Source organism: Phalacrocorax carbo, chromosome 3 (assembly GCF_963921805.1).
Source record: "Phalacrocorax carbo chromosome 3, bPhaCar2.1, whole genome shotgun sequence".
NCBI lineage: Eukaryota > Metazoa > Chordata > Aves > Suliformes > Phalacrocoracidae > Phalacrocorax > Phalacrocorax carbo.
The window spans coordinates 39,388,775-39,413,269 of NC_087515.1; the positions used below are offsets into that span (position 1 = coordinate 39,388,775).

Genomic DNA, 24,495 nt, shown 5'->3' on the forward strand with positions numbered 1-24,495 from the left:
TTTCTACATATGTCAGATGCCCGGTTGAAATAAGCAAACACAATATTTAAGAATATCTCATGTTGTCATATTACACATGCTTACAGTTTATTTCAGAGCGTGTCTTTTCTTCTCTCACATTTCTACTTGTTGAATGAATTCTGTGAGGCACTACGAGAGGCTAGAAGAGAAAAATAAAATACTTCAGCACCAAAATATACTCACTTGAAACCCAATATTGTGTACCTAGTTTTCAGAAGGTTTCTTTAGCATAATATGAAAAAAAAAGAAATAAATCAAGCAGAAGCTAAAAATAAAGATTGGATGTACGTTTTTGTACATTAACACTAGAATTATCTGGAGACTTTTTCATCTGTAGAGTGCCCTGAATTTCAATATAAGGGTTTTTAAAACACTGGATTTGAGCAAATAAAGACAATGCTAGCCAGCATTTGTCTTTGCTCAGATAACATTTCCTTTTTGTGCCTATCAGTTTAAGGTTATTGGTAGTTTCCAAAACAAGCAGTAAGACTAAGTCCGACTTACTGACAGCATTTCCTTCGTTTAGATAACCCAATCATCTTCCCAGCTTCTAACCTAAACTGATTCCTAAAAAGTCATCAGTTAAATTTCTTTAAGTAGATGAGAATTTAGTCTGAGGTTTTCAGAGCTGAACAGAAGGGAGTATTCCTGGTACTCCTGTATTGTGTGGCAAGAGCAATGCCATAATTTCTACAAATTGACCTTCATATTTATTTTCCATTTTTATCTTTTCCCTAGATTTCCATTTAGTTGTCTACAGGATGAAATGACATGAACCATAAGACTTAGCTTTCTTTTCATTGTCCCTGTTGGATTTTTTGTCTTCTTTCTACATCCACTACTGCATCCACTACTGCAGGTTCTCTTAGAAATTATAACTTAAGGTTATAACTTGAGGGTACAAGACGAGCTGACAATATACAATCAGGCCCTAAAATTAGCAACATAAACCCTAACATTGTGCTCTCAGTATGTTATCTGCAATGAAATCTTACTTTTTAGGAAAAAAAAGTTCATTCTCCATGATGTTAGCCCAAATAATCTCTGAAAAGCACATGTTCACTACATTTCTGTTTTGAATATGTGGCAGCAAAACAACTTTTAATTAAAGTAATCTGACACAATAGTGTCAGAAGTTTGATGTGCTGGTATGTTAACTTTGCTTTTATTTATACTAATATAATCTTCATTTGGCAACTTTTGACTAATGAAGTGATGACAGAGTTAGAGAACTTTAACTGCTGTACTATCAGAGTCATGAATAGCTCAGCAACTCATCCCTGTAATATTATCTGAAAGCATTGTTTCCTTCTCCCATCCTCATCGCACACTACTTCCTTGCTTTATGTTAGGATCCAACACATATGTACGTTGTGTTTCACCTCCCATTTATGCTCACTTTGGTCTTTTCTGAAACTGGAGAGACTTAACAGATTATGGGTGTGTAAATACATACCATGTATCTCACAGGCAGTTTTTCATTTCTCGTAATTTATGCCAAACCTCCCCCCTTCCTCAGTCCTGCTTTGTTTATTGTCTGTTATTTTGAGCTTTAAAAACAGTTTACTGTAGCTCAGGATGTGTTTCAAAGTTTGATCTGATTTTCTACTTCAGTATTTCAAACTCTCTAAATACTAAAAGGTCGCTTTATTTTTAATTTAATATTTATTTATTAAATTAAATATTGCTTATCTTTATTATTTATTAATTTAATAGGAATTTATTATATTTATTATATATTATATTATACATTATTCATTATATATTATTATGGTTTATTATTTTATTATAATAATTATTAAAATAAATATTATTTATAAATATTTAATATTTATTTAATAATCTTTTATTAAGAGGCATTGCCCACTTGCACATGATGTGTGCGCACCTGTAATGCCAGCAGCAGAAGCCTGACTGTAGTGGGGGTGGGAGGTATTTTTGCCTTTGCAGCAATATTGTGCTAGTTCCTTGCATCCTGCCACAGATGTTTCTACTGCTCAACAGGCAGAGCCTGCCCTCACACCTCCTTCTCCATGACCACAGAATTACTGGAAGGAGTCAAATCCTCATCTCTCTGTCATGCCGACAAAGTCCTCAAGTCACCTTGAAAGACCTACGCTGACAACAGATACAAACAGCTGACACCTGAGCTGTGCAAGAGGACAAAGGAAGGTGGGTTAGCTTCCCAACACTAACGCCATTTGGGCATGATTTTAATCACAGTACAGATCTCAAGATCAATCTTATTCACAAAACTTACAATGTGCTAAGGAAAAAACATCAGCACTTTCCTCTCAGCAACCTTTCCAGCTAATATCACATCTATCATGAGAGTCACTGTCACAAAAACGTGGTAAGCAGGCAGTCACCAACAACTCCAAAGGTTTATGCTTAGGGGAGTGAAAGCAGAATCCCAAATGGGACAGGATTTCCAAATTTCCCAAGTCCCAAAGACAAGGTTTCTGTTTTGACTGAATGGGAAACCAAATGAGGTCCTTCATGAGTTTTGTGGAGAAAAATACTCAAAAAGTCAGTTACAGATATTGCTGCCAAATGAATAATGGCTGTATCAAGGGGAGACCTTTCTGATTACACCCAAATAACTTGAATGCATGTTTTTAGTTTTGGTTTTACATATTAACCATTTCACCAGGGATTGACCACTCCTGTACTTGTGATAATCACCAGAATGCATCCATCAAAAATTGAAAGAAGCAACATAACATGGTACAAAAAATAACTGGTGAGAATCTTGAACTTCTAAGAAAGACACACTTGATGCATGTGTGTCTTTGTTGTTCCAGACGGTAAAAGCTCATTTAATTTGTAAAATCTGAAAATCAGTATCTTAAAGTAGCTGCTTCTTTTAAGCTTATTTTCCTTTGAAGGCATTTTTAGACTAGTTTATCCATTAAAAAAAAGTAAAACACAAGTATGCAACTAACGAATCAATGGCATTTGGGTTGAAAGGATTAATTCCTACCCCCCCCCAAGAGATCAGCAGTTAGGGAACTGTAAACATTTGGAAGACTTTCACTAACATACAGATAAGTACGAAGACAGGATGCAATAACAGAATATCTGTTTTCTCTTTTTTATTAAACACTGCAGTCTTGTGCTGTTTATCATCTTACATAAGCATGCTATTTTTTTTCCCCAGCTATTAAAGCAGAAAAATCAGAAACTTTGCCTTTGGCAAAACCTTAAGTGAAATTAAGTTTCACAGTATTCCAAAATAGAAAATATAATCTTCAAGAAACACATAGCAAACCATTTGACAAAAACAACTACAGGATCATTCTCTTCTTCTCATAAGAAAGTAAAATAGGAACAAAAGAACAAGTTCTACAAAGGTATAAAACGATTTTTATGAATGCTTTCTTTGCATATGAATGGAAACATAATTCCCCAAAGAAACAGAAAGCAGAATGCATGACAGAACTCAGGACTGGAGAAGTAGGCCACATTTACTGTTGCAAAATTGTTGAAGGATAACAATAAACAAAATTAAAGTGTTTACATCTCTTTTTCAGCTTTTCTCCCCCAGATACAATGATTTTGTTAAGTGCCTGTATGTGTGACAGAGCAGCACAACCAAAAGTAAAAGCAACCCTTGAGACTACTCCCAGATCACAAAGTATCCTGTGGCTCAATAAATCATAATAATTTAGTTTGTTGGCAAATGAAAACTTAATCTGATTCTATGATTAGAACATATTCCTACCTCAGGATCATCATCATCAAAATCATGGTAAGTGGAATGATCAGGATTATTCATTTTATCCAGAAGTTCAATAGCAAGACTTCGATTTAATGGTTGGGTAACAAAAGGATGCTGAAATACAGAAAGAAAAACATATATTAAAATTCCAACACTCATATTAAGCATATTTTAATATTATAACTTTTAAAAATCCCATACATAAATTTATACCTGTAGTAACTTTTCAGCTGTAGGTCTTTTTTTAGGATTTTTTGTAAGTGCCATTTTCACAAAATGATGGAAACTATTGGACCTATAAAATGAAGTGATAAATATTAGCATCAATTGCCCAGAGAAATACATGATCACTATCTACTGAAACAGGAAAGTACTTACCATTTCATTTTGTCCTTTAATTTAGGAGGCTGGAAGTTGCTTTTCGTCATTAGAAAAAGTGCTCTGAAAAAAACCAACAGTATTTCTGTGGTTTACGTTGCAATACATATATGAGATGAATTATTAAATACATTATTTAGTTGGCAGAAAGAAGTCCATCGTTTTAAGAGATGCTGCCAGAACAGCATGATGCATTTATGCACCAAAAAGAATTGTTACAATTTCTGTCAAAACCGTACAACCCAATACCCTTGCAGTACCCCCCAAACACCACAAGCACACACAGCCACTACTCCAAACCGATAATTTACAAAGCTGTATTTGCCCACGAAGCTTTAACTGCTTACTAACCTCATTGGATGTAGGTCAAACATTGGAGGCTGAAGTTCAGCAAGCTCTATAGCAGTTATTCCAACTGCCCACAGATCACAGAGCTGGTTATAGCCACCTTTTCTTTCTACTGCAGCAACCTCTGGTGCCATCCTAAAGGGTAAAAGCCATTTTTAGATAAACTTCTCACCACAAATCAAACATTCCTTTGTATGCAGCAGTTTATTACTCTTTTCCCTAAAGCTATCAGTCTATAAGCTCATAGCATATACATTTATACATGTGGATACATATACACGTGTGTGTGTGTGTGTGTATGTAAAGTTATGTAACGTATACATGAAGTTTTTCTCAATCACCTTCAAGTTACTAATAGACAGTTCCCAAAACAGCTGTTTAGCAGTAAGCAGATGAAACCAATCTGTCTCAGACTTTTTTGCAGGCACACAACAAACTACCACTCAACAACCAAAGAGCCTAAGCTATAATTCTTCAACTACAATAAAATCCAAATAATACCTAAATCCACACATTGCCCCAGCAAGCGATCAACTGACTTCTAAGAGAATTCTAACCAAAAAAGGTAACAAAATATCAGGTTTCTTGTATCTTAAAAGCATGAGACCAGAAGACTCATTGTCACCTCTGCACAGAGCACTCATTTGTAAAGTCTGCCTTGCTGTAATGTCAGAAGACCTCATTTAAGTTAACAAAGTAGTTTCACATCCTCAGGTGGCAAAAATTAACAAACATAACTGACACATAAATAGGAATACCTAAATAAAATTATTCACTAGGCATTGTCACATGTTTTGAAAGGCCAAAGCGAATTACGGATTTGATGGTTCCACATAGTTTTAACAGATGGCGAATGTTAATATTTTTTAGCTCTGAACTTTATTAGTTCAGATCACTTGAAAAGTAGCAGTGGAACTGGAAATGTAACTCAATATAGGTAAGACAGATGAGTGTCAATGAGCACTCCAGTAAAGCAGCGGGCAGCATCTCAAACGATGCATTATTTAAATACAGACATCCTTAACTGTAGATCTGAAAACATCATCAGGTTTGGTGGTACAATTTATTTTCAAGTTTGCATAGTTAAACTGTATTTACATAAAATTCTTCGAGAGTTCATCAAAAACCCCAATCTCTCTGAATCAAAAATGAAGGAGTTAACCAAGATAGAGGGAGAGCCTGGGTTAACTTTAGAAAGACATGGAGGAGGAGCACAAGGGTAAACAGTAGGGCTATTAGAACTAAAGACACTGTATAACAATTTTGCTCTTAATTTCTCTCCCATCCAAGCACCATAGTCCTACCTGCCCAGACACCTCTAATGATCACTAAAACCTTCACGCTGCTTCTTTCCAACTAATTTTCTTCTCTACAATCTCAGCAATTTCACTTCCTTGCTTCTCCTCTCAAATCTGAGAGGCTTTGCAGAGAAATACTGATGCTTTTCATCAGCATGTAACCTATGTAATGATTTCAAAGTTATTGTTTAGGGCTATGACATGTCATTTGAGAAGCCCGGCACAATTTGAAAGTTACACAGTCATACAGGCCAGGACTAAAGCCACCCAGACATCTTAGGAAAGAGAAACAGAAACCAATTATACAATCATGACTGATGGGTATTTGTGTTATATTGAAAGGGAAGTGAATCCATACCTTGGCATGACTTACACTGCAGAAGAATGCTAAAAATGCTGTGCTTGACTATTTCAAGACTGAATACTTGAATGTAGGGCTTTTTCATTACGCACATTTTTATCTTGTACCTACTATGCTGTCAGACAACAGAATTTTGAATATCTTTCTGGGAAACATACAACAAAAGTGCTATTTTACTGTGATGAATGTGTGTCATTTAATTTCAAGGCGAAAGGGAACAACCACTTCCAGTACAATGAGGAGAAAATAAAATGCTGAACTTTTTAAATGATAAATTGTGCAAACTAGTTCACTGAGGGAATAACAAAGATGCAGTACAGACAGAATGGAAATGTACATTTGAATTCAATCAGTTTATGCAAGGAGGGTGGGGGGAAGAAAATGGCTTAGAGGAAACATATCACAAGTGGCAGAAGAAACTGTGGAGACAAACAAATGAAACTTCATCAGCTGAGGAATTGCCAAAAAGATGTATCTAGGGCGGAGGGGAAGAAACATAAAGCACCAAAAGGAAAATCAGGGAAAACAACAACAACAAAAAAGAGATCAGACTCAAAAATAACCAAATTGTTGATAGTTTTTAAGTTTGACTAAATTAAGATACGTTAGTCAACAATGATAGCAGCACACAGACAGCCTTTCAATTTTTCAGAGCCTTAGCGTGCTTTCTGGTACTCAGCCAATGCAGGATTTAGATGATCACTAGAAAGTCTGACACAGCCTTTATTGATTAAGGGACCCAGAAAGTGAGGTAGCATGCTTTTATCACCATTTTTCAACACTATTATATATGTTACTATTATATTAATGGCCAAATAAAACACAGTTACCAATATGGGGTGCCAATGAATGACTTCCTTTTGGCAATTGTAGCTGTTATTTGTGCAGATACTCCAAAATCAGCTATTAAAAAAAGCAAAAACAAAACAACAGTTAATAACTGATTTTATGTAATTAATTGTTAATGAACACAAGTTTGGTTTCCCCACTGTAAGTGTTTCTTAAATATACTGGAAATATTTAACAGAAAAATAAATAACAAAAGCAAATATGGAAACTTGGTGTATATCTCAGATACCATCGGTCAGCTCCTCCCAGTTGCCTGACAGATATGCAGGCTGCACACAAACATGCCCCTCATGAGCACAAGAGCAGTCCTAACAGTTACATGTAGTGTTTTAATGTGATAAAGTACATAATTTAGTATTATCCAAGAGGTTCTTTCAGATAACATTTCAAGGTACATTTCACACATAAGCATTCTGGAAGTAGACTTTACTAAAAATTTATAAAACCCTGTGACTTGATTTTTACCTTGCCCATACAACATTAGAAAGTCTTTTAACTCAGTGTTCCAAAACTACTCCAATTACTCCTCAGACACTAAGTGGATTGTGCAGTTAGATATTGCCAGCAAGAGAAAAAGAATTCTGATATTCACTAATTCCTTACATGAACCATTACATCATTAAATAAAATACAGAAGACTGCTTCTTAGAGCACATAAAAATCTGTTAATAACACCAAATTGTATTAACTCACCTAATTTTACATGTCCATTATCCGTTAAAAGAATGTTTGCTCCCTTAAAAAAAAGTAGGCATACTTGAATTAAAACATGCAGATTCTTCCGACACCATATTAAAAAAAATTATGTGATATTTTATGGCAAACTAGGGGCCAAAGACAAACCAAGGACTGTGCATTCAAGAAATCTGCAGCCTTACCAAGGAAATGTTTGTGAAATTAGCAAGTTGCCATTCTGTTATATAAAGAAACTCTGATATACAGGGTTTCTCATTCATTTTTAGTTTAGTACTCTTTAGCCTATGGTACTACAGAGTTTCCATTGTACAGAAAACCCTCTCAAAAAGCAGAATATGATGATTTGCCTGTGCTTGTGGACTCTTACTTTTTATCTATTTACACTGACTGAAAGGAAACAGGAACTCTAAAGGTCAAAGCAGAAGTAATTTTATTTTCTTTTCATATGTAGGAGCTGGTTTTGTCTTATTTGAGAGCCATAATAATTATAATTATAGCCTTAAGCACCTGCCTTGATATTCAAGTGTTTAGCAAAACTGTTTCTGACCTTATGCAACAAAGATTCTGTTAGTGCTACATTTGAACAGTTTGCTGTTCTGTGGCTATATGTACCACTCACTTCAGTTCAATAATCAAAACTAACCTGAAGCAGTAGTTGGTACCATAAAATTACAACATAAAAGGACTGAGAACAAACCTGGTCTGAGGACTGAAACCAGGTACAGGCCGAGTTGAGCAAAGGCTAGAGCTAGCTAAACACAGCTTCAAATGTCAGCACTGCCCATAAACTAGATGGAAAGGCAGCACAGATGGGCCTCCAGAAAACTATGTTTTTACAGATTATGGCTTTTCACAGAAAAGGAAAAGTCAGGCCTGCAGTAAAATGCAGCTTGCTTTGGCAAATACCACACAAGTATAGTTAATGAACCTTATAAATGGAGCCTGGGAAATAGTGTGACAGTCCAGTTAACATGCTCTTGACCTTGTTCACCTTTCAAGACAAACAGGGCAGATACTTTAAATACATAATTTAGCTACTGAGGGAAGCAAACACAATTCAGGAGATCTGCACATGAAGACAGTATTTTTCCATGCTCACAAGAACAGCTTTTTTTAAAAAAAATTCTCAATGTAAGCACTGTAAGCATTTTTTATCTGCACAGTTCTCTTTATAAACAAGTATCTATGCACTGTATCCTTACAAGTATAATTTGGCATTCGATAACGTATAATGAAAAATGTTTAATTTTTGTGCCCAAAGTAACCTTTCATTCAGAATTTTTCTTTATGATTGCTTAAAACCCAAATATCCTGCAGTCAGTGAGAACAACTTGGAATCAGGGTGCATTAAGGCATCTACAGTTGAAGCTGCTATTATACACACTGGCATCCCTAGTCTGAAAAAAACCCCACCCAACCAAAACCAACCCACCACACAACACAAAGGAATATGATAATTTACTGACAGATTTCTGGGAGGAAGCCTGCCAAGTTTAAGCTGCAGTCTGAGCAAGGAAGAGCTTGGAAAGGCAAGAAGTGGGTAAAACTCCAGGGATAAAAAGTCAATAGGAAGCACCAGAAGGAAATTATAACAAAGAGTGTAAGAGTCTGAACAAGCCACCTTTGACACAGCTTTGTTGAGATGAAGGTTTAACTAAATCAGTGTTAAGAGCCTGATTTGTGGTACACTCTAATTTTAGCATGCGAGGGAGGGGACAGAAGTAGTTTCCAAGAATCACGCAGAACTGCAGTCACTGCCCTGCAATCTGCTCAGCAAGAAATGAAGCAAGAAGCCAGAGCAACAGCTCTGCTTACAAGATGGTTCAAAAAGAAGGGTACGTTGAGCTTCATGGTAAGTTGTGGGAAAGACCAAACCTCTCCTTTTGCACAGAGCACACACTTACAGCTATCTGAACAGATGTTGCTCTGAAGACTAGCTGATGCCTAAATTTCACAGCACTGGTCTAAATAAATAGTATGTTTGGCTCCAATTAAGAGACTTCTAATTTTAAATTCAATTTTAATTTTAAATGGAAACAAACCTTTTCCATACATGCATTTTAAAGAAAGACTTTTTTCTTCCATTGGGCAGAAAATTTTATTTTATTCTCATAGATAGAAAAACCCTACATATTTAAAAATATCCCCCAACTTGATAAATAGCAGTAAAGAGGTGATGTAGCTTATTTTAGAAACACGAAAATCCCCTTCAGGTTTTACTTACCTTTATATCTCTGTGCATTTTTCCTTTACTGTGAAGATAATATAGTCCCTGCATAAAATATTTAGATAATAATTTAGTCCAATATTTTCATTTACATAAATTTCTTATTTAATTACCAGATATATTTAGGATCCAATTCAATCATCTAAAAGACCCACTGACTGAAAAACATTCTTATATTTCAGTGTATTCAAACTGCATTTGCAAATTCAATGTATGTAGTAGCATAATATCTAAAACACGGGATAGATGGAAAGAATACCAGTCACCATGCCTATTGTAAGAAAAGCATTCCCAACCATTTCTCATTACCTCTGGACATGGTAACTGTCACCTTTTCGACCAAGTTAATTATTTTTAAATCACCTCACAGTCTTCTATTCAGCAGTTAGATCACTGGATACCTACTGCATTTATCTCCTATATAATTACACACTTCAATTAAGTTTAGAAGCATGCTACCAGGAAGCGCTTCAGGTCTAACACAGGAGTTCATCTCTAATTCATGGATTTCTGCAGAAGCATTAGATTGTTTTTCTTCATCTCCATGACAGTACCAAAGCATTTTAGGACTCGACACAAGTCAGAAATTTTAAGTTTAAATTCTGGAATTATAATATGAAACTGAATCCCTGCATGGTAAATCACAGAGCACATCACTTTTAACACTTCAGGCTTATCTCTAAAATTCTCTTCTAGGGGTAAAACAACATGTAAACATCTTCCCTGCTCTGCAGTCACAAACCTCCATAAAGGCTACATTTTCATGGGACATACCCATGTCAACACAGAATTCTTTTTTTGCCAGCTTATGGAAGACATCGTGGAGTTGACTGCAAAAATATATTAGGATTGTTTTCAATTATCAGCATATTCATGGATGATCCTAAGCATACCAAGAGGGAAAATAAGGAAACACTTACATGACTTCGTACTTGAGATTTTCAAGTGAACAACATGGTACACATAGGCAATAATACCAACAGTTTTGGGGTACTTTTTGTCAGTTCATGAAAACCTGATTGCAATGCAGCTGAAATACTAATCAGTTATTGAATTCCACTCCTTAAATAAACTAAAAAAAAAAAAGAAGAAAAAAACTCACTCAGAGATAATTTAACCTGTTTCTCGGGGGGGAAATGACTAACAACACCCAGTTGGTCCAATGATTTTTCAGAGTCCTCACTGCAGGCATGCATGCAGACCCCAAAAATTAGACTCTATTTGCTTTTGGTACAAAGTGTAATTAATCAAAGCACCTACCTGACCACTGCAACAACTGGCATTAGCTAGAAGAGTCCCATGTACGCTCCTCACATTTTAATCTCTGGGTGCTACTAGCACAGAAAGCCTAACAAGTCACTCATTTTTACCACTGCCCTGGAAGAATTTGAGGTCACCATTTTCAAAACTGAATGTCTGGAGGCAGGTACTTTAAAGCCTGTATTTAAAGGGCCTATATTTTCAAAATCAGTCTCACTGATTCCAACCAGAACTGATAGCAAGCGTTTTTTTGAAAATAGACCATTTAATGGGCTTCTAAATACAGAGATCAAACGCTAACTTTAGGCATTCAAGTGAAACTCTGGGTTCATGGAAACTAATGGCAAAAGCAACGTTGGACAAATTACTTCTATGGATGAAGAGATGGCCTCAAGTCTCAGACTTTTTACTAGGAAAATTGACTGCTGCATTATAAGCTACAACAAGATATAATATACTGTATATATTATATTTTGTCAGAGTGTTATAAGCATGTATTTACAGACAACTTTAAAATACACAAAAATAGGTCCATGGATGACACTTAGAAAATACATACAAAGTAGCAAGTTCCCTTCTCACAGGCAATTTACACATATTAACCAATAAATGTCTGAGGGATGCAGTGGCAGTAACAGTAAGTGCTGCGGATGAGTACACATTGACAAGGAAAAGGAGGGTTCCTGGAGCCAGGAGAACCTGGGGACATGCAGAGACCCCACGGGAGCTGGCAGACCCCACGGGTGGGGCCTGGCCAGAAGCAACCACAGGGAATTTAAATGGCCCCTAGGGAGCCTGACAAACAGGATGGGCAAACAGGGTGTGGCATGGCAGCCAGGGTGTGGTGCAGCAGTTTGTGCAAGGAGGGCCCTGCCACTTCAAGAGGAAGCTATGACCCACTTGCTAGGAACACCAGGAGCCATGGTATCCACCTGGCAAAGAGCTGTGTCCTCAGCATCCCTCACAGCCCCTCCAGCTGCAAGAATTGATGCAGCCACCCAGACAGAGCCTTCGAGGCAACATGCTATCCAGGTCCCAGGCTGCACGGTGTGCCCAAGTTTCAGGTCAGTATCTGATGGCAGCAGTAAGCTCACCCGTGGGAGATGCACTCAGGTAAAAAAAGCTGCTCAGCCTGGTGACAGAGCTTCAGAAGGAGGTGTCCAGGCTGAGAAGTATCAGGGAGCCAGAGAAGGAGATCAACTGATGGAATAGCGCTCTACCATCCCTCTCTCAGAGGGACCTCCAGCAGTCAACCACAGCACAAGTAACCCCCTCACCACCCAACATAAGGAGGTAACTGCAGAGGACGGGGGAGAATGGAAGCAGGTTACAACTCAGGGTGGCAGGCGAATCTACTCTCAGCCTGTCTCGCCTTCATGGTGCCCATACACAATAGGTATGAGGCCCTGGAAGGGCAGACAACTGATGATGTGGATGAAGGTCCTTCTGGGATGGAGCAGTCATCTAGGCAGCCTACCCCCCACATCATAACCACTCATGTTAAGAAAAAAAAGAAGGGTAGTTACCATAGGTGCCTCCCTTTTGAGGGGAACGGGGGGTCTGATATGCTGACTGGACCCAACCCACAGGGATGTCTGCTGCCTCCATGGGGCCAGAGTAAGGGATGTCACTAGGAAACTCCCTAGTCTGGTTAGCTCCTCAGACTATTACCTGCTACTGTCAGCAGAGAAGAGGTAGCAAGAAGTCCAAAGGCTATCAAAAGGGATTTCAAAGGATCAGGTGCTCAGGTAGTATTTTCCTCAATTCTCTCAGTGTCAGGGAATATTGAACGGAACAGGCAGGTCCAGCTGATCAACACGTGGCTCTGAGGCTGGTGCCATCAGTGGAATTTTGGCCTTTTTGGTCACAGGATGGTCTGTTCAACACCAGGTCTGCTGACACCCGATGCGATGCAACTTTCTCAGAAGGGGAAAAGAGTTTTTGCTCAGGAGCTAGCAGGGCTGACTGACAGAGCTTTAAACTGGAGCAGAAGGGGGAAAGGGGCAGTATCAAGCTAGTCAGTGACAGGGAATGGGTATGCACGCCAAAGTTTGAAGAGCTGCGTGCTAGTGAGGGTCTTGAGACTGCTATATGTGGCGATGGGCACAATGAGCCACACTTGAAGAGTTTCTACACAAATGCACACAGCATGAGGAACAAGCAAGAGAAGCTGGAAGCCTTGGCCCAGTCCCAGAGGTATGACACCATTGGCATAAGTGAAATCTGGTGGGATGAGTCCTGTGACTGATGTGCCATGGTGGATGGTTACATGCAGCTGGGTTGAAACAGGTCCAGAAGGTTCCTAAACTATCTGGTCGACAACTTCTTGGTACAGGTACTAAAGGAACCAACCAGGAAAGGTGCCTTCCTTGACTTGCTGCTTATTAGCAGCGAGGGCCTCGTGGGTGAAGTCGAGATCAGTGGCTGCCTTGGCCACAGCAACCATGAAGCAGTCAAGTTTATGGTTACAGGAGGAAAACTGCCAGCAAGACCTCAAGTCTGGATATGAGGAGAACAGACTTCAGGTTGCTTAAGGAAGTGCTTAGTAAGGTCCCCTGGGAAAAAGCTTTTGAAGGTGATGGGGTCCACCAGTGCTGGTCACTTTTTAAGCACCACTTCCAAAGAGCACAGGAACAGGCAATTCTAAAGTGTAGGAAGTCAAGCAGGTGAGGCAAAAGGCCAGCTTGGCTAAGCAGGGATATTCTTCTAGAAATAAGGCAAAAAAGAAAGTATATCATCAGTGGAAGCAAGGTCAGGTGACATTGGAGGACTATAGGGATGGTGTTCACCACTGTAGGGAGGAAATCTGTGTGGCCAAAGCTCAATTAGAGTTGATGCTGGCCAGTACCGTGAGGGACAATAAGAAGGGCTTTTTAAAATACATTAATGGCAAAAGGCCAGAAATAATATCGGCCCATTGCTTGATGAGAATGGTCACCTCACAAACATGGACATAGACAATGCAGAGAGAGATATTTAATGCTTTCTTCAGCTCGGTCTTCAACACCGATAGTGGGCTCTGGGACCCCCAGAGCCCTGGGCTAGAGAACAATGACTACGGGAATAATAAACTCCTAATAAACCCTGATATTGCACAGGACTTGCTGCTCCAGCTAGATCCCTGTAGGTCGATGGGGCCTGATGGGATCCATCCAAGGGTACTTAAAAGAGCTGGGTGATGTCATAGCAAGACCTCTCTCAATGATTTTTTTTCAATGCTCTTGGGAATCTGGAGAGGTCCCAGCTGACTGGAAACTGGAAAATGTTGTCTCAGTCTTCAAAAAGCACAACAGGGATGACCCTGGTAACTACAGGCTCATCAGTCTCACTTCTGTGCCTGGAAAAATTATGAAGATTATTCTGTGAGTTATTGAAAAACACACGAAAGACAATGCAGTCATTCACCTAGCCAGCACAGGTTCATGAGGGGAAAGTCCCACCTAACAAACTTGATTTCCTTGTATGACAAGGTTTCCCACCTAGTTGATCAAGGGAAGCCAGTCGATTTACGGCCTCAAGCTGCACCAGGGGAAGTTTAGGTTGGATATTAAGAAAAACTTCTTCATCGAGAGGGTTGTCAAATATTGGAACAGGCTGCCCAGGGAGGTAGTTGAGTCTCCATCCCTGGAGGTATTTAAAAGAAGGGTAGACGTGGTGCTTGAGGATGTGGTTTAGTGGTGGACCTGGCAGTGATAGGTTGGCAGTTGGACCCGATCTTAAGGGTCTTTTCCAACCTTAACAATTCTATGATTCTATGATGCAATCTTTTTGGATTTCAGTAAAGCTTTCAATACTGTCTCTCACAGTATCCTCCTGGACAAAATGTCCAGCAGACAGCTGGATAAACACATAATGCAATGGGTGAGCAATGGCTGATGGGTGGGCTCAAAGGGTCATAGTAAATGGGGTTACATCAGGCTGGCAGCCAGTCACTAGTGGGGTTCTGCAGGGATCCATCTTAGAGCCAATACTCTTTAATGTCTTCGTAAATGACTTTGAGGCAGGACTGGAAGGAATACTAATTCAGTTTGCTGATGACAGAAAATTGGGAGGAGCTGTTGACATTCTCAAGGGTAGAGAGGCCCTGCAGAGAGATCTGGACAGAGTGGAGAGCTGGACAACCACCAACTGTATGAAGTTTAACAAGGGCAAGTGCTGGGTTTTGCACCTGAGGGATGGCAACTCTGGATGTACATACAGGCTGGGAAACGAGAGGCTGGAGAGCAGCTCTGCAGAGAGGGACCTGGGGGTTCTGGTCAACAGCAAGTTGAACATGAGAGAAGAGCCAAGAGGACCAAATACATCCTGGGGTGCATCAAGTACTGCATTGCTAGCTGGCGAAGGGATGTGACTGTCCCACTCTGCTCTGTGCTGGTATGGCCTCACCTCAAGTACTGTGTACAGTTTTGGGCACCACAATATATTAAGGATATAAAGTTACTAGACAGTGTCCAAAGGAGGGGCACAAAGTTGGTGAAGGGTTTAGAGGAGAAACCATATGAGAAGCAGCCAAAGTCACTTGGTTTGCTCAGCCTGGAGAAGAGGAGACTGAGGGGAGACCTCATTGCAGTCTACAGCTTCCTCACAAGTTGAAAAGGAGGGGCAGGTGCTGATCTCTTCTCTCTGGTGACCAATGATAGGACCCAACAGAATGGCAGGAAGATGTGCCAGGGAGGTTTAGGTTGGGTATGAGGAAAAGGTTCTTCACCCAGAGGGTGGTGGAGCACTGGAACAGGCTCCCCAGGGAGGTAGTCATGGTGCCAAGCCTGATAATATTCAAGCAGCATTTGGAAAACGCCGTCAGACACATGGTGTGAATTTTGGGGTTGTCCTGTGCAGGGACAGAAGTTGAACTCTATAATCCTTGTGGGTCCCTTCCAAGTGAGGATATTCTATGAAATCTTCCCACATGATAAATGATGATTTCATAAATTCCATTCCAGACTACTGAAACACTCCTCCATACTCCTAGAAGGTTATGGATTTGATGGAGGCACTATTCAGTGGATAAAGAATTGGGTGGGTGGTTGTATCCAGAGAGTAGTGGTCAAAGGATGGAGATCAGTGACAAGTGCTGTCCCTCAGGGGTCCGTATTGGGACCAGTACTATTTAATGTCTTCATCAATGACAGAGAAAGTGGGATCAAGTACACCCTCGGCAAATTTGCAGATGACACCAAGCTAAGTGGTGTGGCTGACACACCTAAGCGATGGTGTACCATCCAGAGGGACTTGGACAAGCTCAAGAAGTGAGCCTGCATGAACCTCATGAAGATCAGGGTAACCCCCAGTATCAATACAGGCTACAGGATGAAGGGATTGAGAGTAGCTCTGTGGAGAAGGACCCGGTGGTGCTGGTGGATGAAAAGCTGGGCATGAGCTGGCAATGTGCACTTACAGCCCAGAAAGCCCACCATATCCTGGGCTGCATCAAAAGCAGCATGGCCAGCAGTCGAGGGAGGTGATTCTGCCCCTCTGCTCTACTCTGGTGAGACCCCACCTGGAGTACTGCGTCCGGCTCTGGAGCCCTCAGCACAGGAAAGACATGGACCTGTTGGAGCAGGTCCAGAGGAGGGCCACAAAAATGGCCAAAGGGCTGAAGCACCTCTCCTATAGAGAAAGACTGAAAGAGTTGGGGTTGTTTAGCCTGAAGAAGAAAAGGCTGTGGGGAGTCCTTATTGCAGCCTTTCAGTACTTAAAGCGGACTTAGAAGAAAGATGGGGACAGATTTTAGTAGGGCCTGTTGTGATAGGACAAGGGGTAAGGTTTTAAAGTAAAAAAGGGTAGATTGAGACTAGATTGTAAGGGAGAAATTTTTTACAATGAGGGTGGTGAAAGACTGGAACTGATTACCCAGAGAGGTGGTAGATGCCCCATCGCTGGAAACATTCAAGGTCAGGCTGAATAGGGCTCTGAGCAACCTGATCTAGTTGAAGATGTCCCTGCTCATTGCAGGGGGGTTGGACTAGATGACCTTTAAAGGTCCCTTGCAACCCAAATCATTCTATGATTCTGTAAGAACAAAAGGGTTTAAAGATTCAAAACACAAAACACTCCCAGATGTCACATAAGACTTCACCATAAGGGAAAAAAAAAGCCATGTCCTGTAAGTCAGAAGTCAGCAATATCTGTGGCATAGCATAGGAAGATGGTAAGTGGCATGCAAGGGACCTGGCTCAGTGACAGAGCTATCTTGAGAGAGGTAGCAGCTCTCAACTGATGGCATTCAACAGATCTGCATTCACTGGAAGCCAAGAACTACTGCTCTCACATGAAACCAAGACATCCACCAAAAAGCTGGTTCTGATTAAGTTTTACTGGCAAATTGAACCTTTAATTTAGGAAAGAAAAATTAAAGCTAGCATACCCATGAGGAGGGGCTGGCAACCTTAATTTGAACATCTCAAGTACACAGATAAGGAAAAAAAAATTTATTGGCACAGATGAAATACCAGATATTGAAGACTCAGTTTTGCATAGGTACAACAAATATGTTTTGTTTTTTTTTTTTTTTTTTTTAAAGGGGGAAAGCAAAAGGCAGAAAGATGATGACAGTTTTCTTCAAATGATCCAGGTTAATTTGAGGTTATGAAACTATACAAATCAGTTCTAGGCTATAATACAGGACCACCTCAAAAGTCTGAGAAAAATGTCAAGCCATCCAAACACTGTACTTCCATGGCATCACATATTTTTGTCACTTTTATTTTTAGCTCTTAATACTTTTATCTGAAAAGTAAACCACAAGAACATGAGAACACACTACCTGTAGTGTTTCTCTGCTAACATAGGCAATCTGCTGTTCTGAAAGTGGTCCAGTCACTGAAATGGAAGGGAAAAAAATTAATTCTCAAAATCAGGTAAGGTATTGACATTCCAAACCCATACCTTAAACACTTCCATTCACACAGATAGGATCTTACACTAGAAGTCTCAAAGTAAATGTGCTTAGACTTCCCCCCAGATGGAGCAACCCAAGGACTACTAAACATTCTTTTTTTTTTTTTCCCATTGGAACAGAAACTACTAACTCCCTCCATATATAATTCTCAAAGTAATTAAGAGGAAAAAGAAAGAGCAGCAGCGATTTAAGCACAACTCTCCCCTGCACAAATCCACTGAATCCTTCTATGCAGGGCTGGACTTCCAACCCAAGGACTCAGAGCTGCAGCAAACTCCGCTCAGTCCCCTTTGAGCCCTAGAAAGTTCCTTCTACCCTTTGCAACCTGCTCTCTCCTTCCGTCCTTCCCACCGCCATGCAAACTGCTCTCTCTTCCCTGCAGCCATGCGACCTGCTCTCTGCAGCTTCTCAACCCTTTTCTGCATGAGCTACTAGCAGGGTTGCTCCTGGGCCTGCCACACCATGCACCTTCTCAAACTCTCCTGAGCAGGCTCAGCAGCTTCACAAGGGAAGAAGTAGTCTTCCTCTCCCTCCAAGGTCCCACTTCACTCAAGTCTTTTAAAGGAAAACAATTAAATTCTAAACAAATATGTAAAACAAACACTGAATAGCAAGCAAGGCATAGCCTGTGACTTGTCCCCCCAGTCACTGGACTTTGACCCTGAAATTAAAGGGTTTTAAGACCAGGAAATGCAGTCCTCACTGCAAGCTTCTCAGGTTTTGCAGAGAAAACAAACAGAAAATTTGGATGGGGTTTCTCAAAGAAAACTGAAGGAGTGGGGAGTTAAAAATGAAAAAAAGATTTAAGCACTGAAGTGCCTAACTTCTACAAAACCCACAACCATAAATATTGCATGATACTAATTTATGTTATCTTCAAAACAGGTCTAGATTCATCTTCCCTTTTCTGAAAGAAAAGCTCCAAACCCACAAAGCAAACATATTAGCACCTAGAGTACATATTTCTAGGCATCTATGTTTGAGAAATTTAGATCTGATTAATTCATATTACTTAAGATTACAGAGACCTACAGTTCAATTGGAATAAGACCCTTTAGAACGTAATTAAGATCAGACAAGAACCTTCCACTCTAACTATGAGCCGAGAAGCCAAAAATCAGCTGCAGCAGGAAACTGCTCCTATACGACATCTGTGCAGGCATTTATGTGGCATGAGCTCATTTCCTACTCCACAGGTGTTCCACATAAAAGCATTGTGTCTAATAGGCTTTGTTATCAACCCTAGCAAAGATGTGAAGGATCAACAAGGCCATGCTCAAATGACTACACCGTGAGCATGGTGCAAACTTGTGAATTGATGCCTTGTTTTAATTGCACCCAAGTTAAATATAAAAGATGCAAACATAAAAATACAAGCTGTTTACACACAAAAGGATATGAAGATTCTAATGTGTAATATCTTCACAATTCAGTATATAGATGGGTTTCCTGTCTGAAAAAATCACCTGAGAACCACAGAGCCGTTACTCACTCACAGGATACTCCTTTCCTAACTCTTAATTCCAGGACAATAAAATCCATCAAAACTGATTTTGTCTCTTGAAAACTAGCAAGCAATTGACTGAACTGATCTTCTCTTTATGCAATAGATTCACACATGCCCCTTGTTTCTTTGGCCACTCATTTCACCCGAGTCTAAAGTAAATATAGAGGTCACCTTTTCTCATGTCATACATCCAGCAATAAAAAAAAAAATAAATTACCCTTGTGACACTACTGCTATACAAACATGTAAAAGATCCCTGATTACAAAGGACAACAGCATTCATGCTAATCAATCCACTTATCTAGGTAGCTGTAGGCAGTGGTATAGATTATATGAGAGAAAAAAATCAGAAGCTGAGAAACAAGATGGCTGTGAAGTAAGACAGCACATCACAACAGAGATTTTTTTAATTTTACAATACGATATTATCTAGTTTTACGGCCTTTGAGAAGTAGCGATAGGCATACAAGCTACTGAAGGAAGGAAAACCCACTGCAGCTAATTTTGTTTAAAAAACCCCAAACCCAATTATAGAAATACATAAGCTAAAATTGACCTTCAATGGTATATTAGGGATACTAAATTTAGGATTCCTCCTCTCTGATTCCAAAACACTGTAATCACTTCCATTTTTGAGAATAAGCTTCACTTAGATTTTAAGGAATTACAGTCTTGACATACCATGATAAATATCCTGTAGAGAGCCACCTCCACAAAACTCCATGCAAATCCATAGTTTGTCTCGTCTAAAAAGTGAATAAAACCATTCATTAGCTGTCAGATTTGAAAACAGCACCTATAAAAGATGTCAGAGGACTCAAACATTACAAAGCACATATAACAAGGTCTATACTATGAAAAGTACAAGTCAAATAACGGATATGGTTTAACTTTATGTGATACTTCACTGTCAAAATAGTAACTAATGAAATACCCAAAATATTCCAGGGCTTACTGGAGTACAGAAACAGTATCAGTGAAATGTCCACACTGATTTTTGTTCAAGACCTACTATGAAAATGAAATATATTTTTACTGAGAGTAGAGACAAAACAGATGTGGGTTCTTATTTCTTTCTCATCTTCACTTTTCCTCCACTTTTTTCAGAGCAGAGGAATTAACATAAACAAAGAAATAAATCCAAAACAAAAAGCCCTAGGGATATATCTCAATTTCTTTCACAACAAATGGAGTGAAACTCTAGTGCTTTAGTCAAAGTTAGGCAGAGTGGGGGCCATGCTGTAGGTAAGTGCCTTCCCAGATGAAGTCTTTTCCCTCAAAAATACCTATGGATATTTTTGGTGGCATGGGTCAGAGGGAAGTTCTTTAAATTCCTCTTACTAAGGGAATCAATTTAGTTTGACTCACTATACCTCCATAAAAAAAAGAGCTTTCCAGGAGTAGACAACAGGCTGAAGGATTTGAAGGTGTCTTGTATTATGGACAGTAAATTCTATTTTCACCTAGTAATTTTCACTGGTAAGACAGATGTACCATGTGTGGCCACAGAAAGGTATTTTGGAGAGCAGAAAATCTGGGACTTGCCTAGTCATACCTGGCCATCAAAACATGCAGGAGAGAAAAATCACATACAACCTTAGGGCAGACTGGGACACAGGACAACCAACAGAAAGACCGATGATTGTTCTGCAGCTTGCCCATGACCCCTGGTCTTGGGTTTCTTGCATTCATAAGGCTCTGTCAGAATAGCTGAGACACTCCTGTGGGCAATGCCAACATTTGTGGAAGCATTTTGCAAGGCAATGCTATAAGCTTAGCCCCTGAGCTGCAAATTGCAAGTATTTCTCACCAGCAGGTAACAGCTAGAATAGCTGCTGTTCCAAGGAAGAACTCTCATTCTTAGATCTCCTTCCCTTTTATGTCCATAGTCTACATGGTCCTCAAAGTTACACCCCGGTTGCTTCCTCTAGCGGTGGGAAAGGTGTTGTTCAGGCATTACAGAGGTTTTAAGCCATGGAAATCCCTGGCTGTTAACTCCATACATTTCTACGGTTGATTAAAGCATCACTTGAAATAATATGAAGGCTTTCTACGGAAATAACTGATCAAAGTCAGACACAGAAGCAGTGTGACTACCTGCAAAAGAAAACTGAATCAGCAGTGGCAGCAAAAGAATGAGTGAGAAAGAAGCACTGAAGAGAGAGGCATCTTCAAATCCCTTTATTTCCCACAGTAATGCAGGACTTGGACAGGGACGCTTTTGGGGGCACTGGACTCGTGAAAGCCACCCTCTCCCATGTGGCTGCATCCCATCTGATGCCAACAGCAGCAGCAGCACAGAAGTGGGAAAAAGCCAGGACAACCCCAGCAGCGTTGGGACAGCAGCAGAGTAACCATAAAGTAAGAGACATGAAGTAGGTAAGTGCTGTAAAGTCACACCTTCGCTTAATGGGTATTAATGTTCCAGTGTGGAAAATCCCTACAGAAAATGGAAAAAAACATAAGAGGATCAAATGAGGAGATTGCACTTCTAATTTCCTATCTAGTCTATTACTGTGCCTATGTGCTTTGAGACAGGTGAAGATCCATGTAATCAACAGTAACCGTGTACATAGTTGTCTGTCTGCAGACCATAGGTCAAGTGCAGCAAACAAAACAGAGACAGGATCAACAGTGCTATTTAGTGTCTGCAACTTAACACCTAGGCCTATAACAAGGCAGAAATTTGACTGTCTGAAAAATCCATACGTAAACAGAAGAAAAGCGTAGGGAACAATATGCTGATATGTGCCAAGTACAGGATGATGGTATTTTTCTTATTGTTCTTAGCACTGAAAGATACTTGGAAAACAAAAGGTCAGACAATGAAAGGATTCAAAGACAGCCATTTGATTGCCCAGACAAGAGAAGCACTGCACTGCACCAAAGAAAGGAGAGAGGACCAAGCAAGAGCACAAGAAAATGCCACCACAGATACTATATTTGCCAACATTTAATTCTGGGTCTACAAAAATATATTTTGATACCCTGAGACAAGAGGAAAATTGCTTTTTAAAGAAAAAAAGGAAGCCCAGCCTGAATACAGCATCATGAGAAGAGGCACCATTTCAATCTAAAAATTTTAAAGAAAGCTGAATGCAACAATATTTGTTCACAGTCTGTTTTCACAAGAAATCTTAAAATGCTGTTTCTGATGACTTTTTATTAGTTATACTAAGCAATCTGTTCCCACTATGACTGGTTAAAAAAGCAGCTGGTAAGGCAACTGGATACATTTATCAGTGCTTCTACAATGCAAATAATCTCACCTCCAGAAACAAACACAAGTGGAACTGTCACATTCTGCTCTGAAGTTCATATGTTAGAAAAACAGCTTGGGATAACTTCAACAGCACTGCAAAGCCCCAGACCTCCCCTCTGCCATCCCTCCCTTACCTCTTCTAAACTTGTTATAAACCTTTTCAGAAGACAATGACTTTCATGTTTGTGGAGCACACCAGGTTTAATATCACACATCAAGAAAAGTGTTGACATAACTTCCTTCCCAGTCTGGGAAACAGGTACAAATAAAAGTAATCACAGCAGTGGAGGACATCTTAACCTACAAAAATGTGCTCTCTTCCCAAAGGCAGGCTTTTAGGTTGGGAGGAAGATTAATACGGTGCGACGGGAGGGTGGGACACCACGTGGTCCTAGCCACACAACATCCATTTAAGAAGCTTAGTCAATATAACACGGAGCAGCTTTCAAATACTGCCTTTAGGAGATCACAAGATCCCTTGCCAACTTTACCACCCAACAATCTGTAAGCTGCTTTCAAACAGACTAGTAGCTCCATTAATTCTCAAAAAAAATTTTAGCATGACTTTAAGGTATGTAGCAGCATTAGGAATTGACTGTGCACAAGAAAAAGCCTGTGAGTACTGCACAGAATGGAATTAACACACAACTTAGGTAAACCCTCAAATTACCACAAACATTCAAAACTGATGTGCAGACACTCCTAGTTTGGGATACCAAGTCCCTACATGTACACACACTCGCACAAACTTGTGCATAATGCAGCTCACAGATCAGCCTGGCATTAAAAAAAGCATTCAGGCTGCCAAGACAAGCACCCTTCAAGATATGGTATGCCAGAACAGCATTGCTTGTTGATTTTATCTTCAGACTTTGATCCCTTCCTGCACATGTATACACGATAATGCAAGCAGTACAAAAATCACACACTCCTGGCCACACTCAATGTAGTGTGCAGATGGTGCTCATCTAATGGGCGAGTCAACAGTTTGCTTTCCTCTTCACTCTTATACTTACATACTTACACTTGAATCTGTCAGCATGCAATACTTTCACTCATCAGACAAAAGCTAACAAGACATTCATACTGAGAAAGATGCAATGAATTCCACCACTGACAGAACAGTTTCAGTGGGTGTCCAGGGCTATTGTAGACACTGAATACAAGAGGTGGGGAGCAGGAACTCCTCAGGACAGCATTAGTCAGCTAAGCTGCTGCATGAGACCTCTCCTTCTCCTCTGGGATTTAGTGCCAGGACTCACTCTCTTCCCAAGTGACGAGTGACTTCCCAATTTCTGGCACACTCAACTTGTCCAATTTCAGTTTACTCCAACTACACAGACATGCAGCATCAAGGTCACTAAGAGCACCACAAAATGCTCCACACCTGCCATTTCAACACCCTGTCCCAGCTCACCCCAAAGCAAAACAAGAAACACTCAACAACAGCCAAGCAAGTCAGGGAGCATGTGTTAGCTCTTCTGTAGCACTGCAAACATGCAGGAAACCAGACACTGCTGGCTAGAAAAGAAACAGTAACTGGCACTTCCCAGGCTCTAGCTGATCTAGAATTAAAGTAAAAAAAAATGTAGTATTTAAGAAGATAACTTGATCAAATTTGAAATTATTTTTAAAAGGAAAAGATGCACTCCAAATACAAAAGCCA

General features: G+C 39.9%; 1 protein-coding gene across 9 annotated transcripts in view; it reads right to left on the bottom strand.

Annotated features, from left to right (window-relative positions):
• Positions 1-24,495, bottom strand: part of MAP4K3 (mitogen-activated protein kinase kinase kinase kinase 3) — a 97,698-nt gene that overhangs the window by 55,670 nt on the left and 17,533 nt on the right. For 8 of the 9 annotated variants that reach the window (XR_010372089.1, XM_064446621.1, XM_064446625.1 and 5 more), the window contains exons 4-13: positions 20,249-20,313; positions 17,926-17,981; positions 9,897-9,944; positions 7,670-7,712; positions 6,958-7,030; positions 4,472-4,603; positions 4,121-4,183; positions 3,956-4,037; positions 3,746-3,856; positions 85-160 (exon numbers count right to left, since the gene is read on the bottom strand). Coding sequence is in view for 8 of the 9 variants with exons in the window: in XM_064446621.1 (XP_064302691.1) it covers positions 85-160; positions 3,746-3,856; positions 3,956-4,037; positions 4,121-4,183; positions 4,472-4,603; positions 6,958-7,030; positions 7,670-7,712; positions 9,897-9,944; positions 17,926-17,981; positions 20,249-20,313 (749 nt within the window). In the remaining variant the exon portion in view is untranslated. The remainder of the gene's footprint in view (positions 1-84; positions 161-3,745; positions 3,857-3,955; positions 4,038-4,120; positions 4,184-4,471; positions 4,604-6,957; positions 7,031-7,669; positions 7,713-9,896; positions 9,945-17,925; positions 17,982-20,248; positions 20,314-24,495) is intronic. The other variant, XM_064446626.1, reaches the window with a different exon arrangement.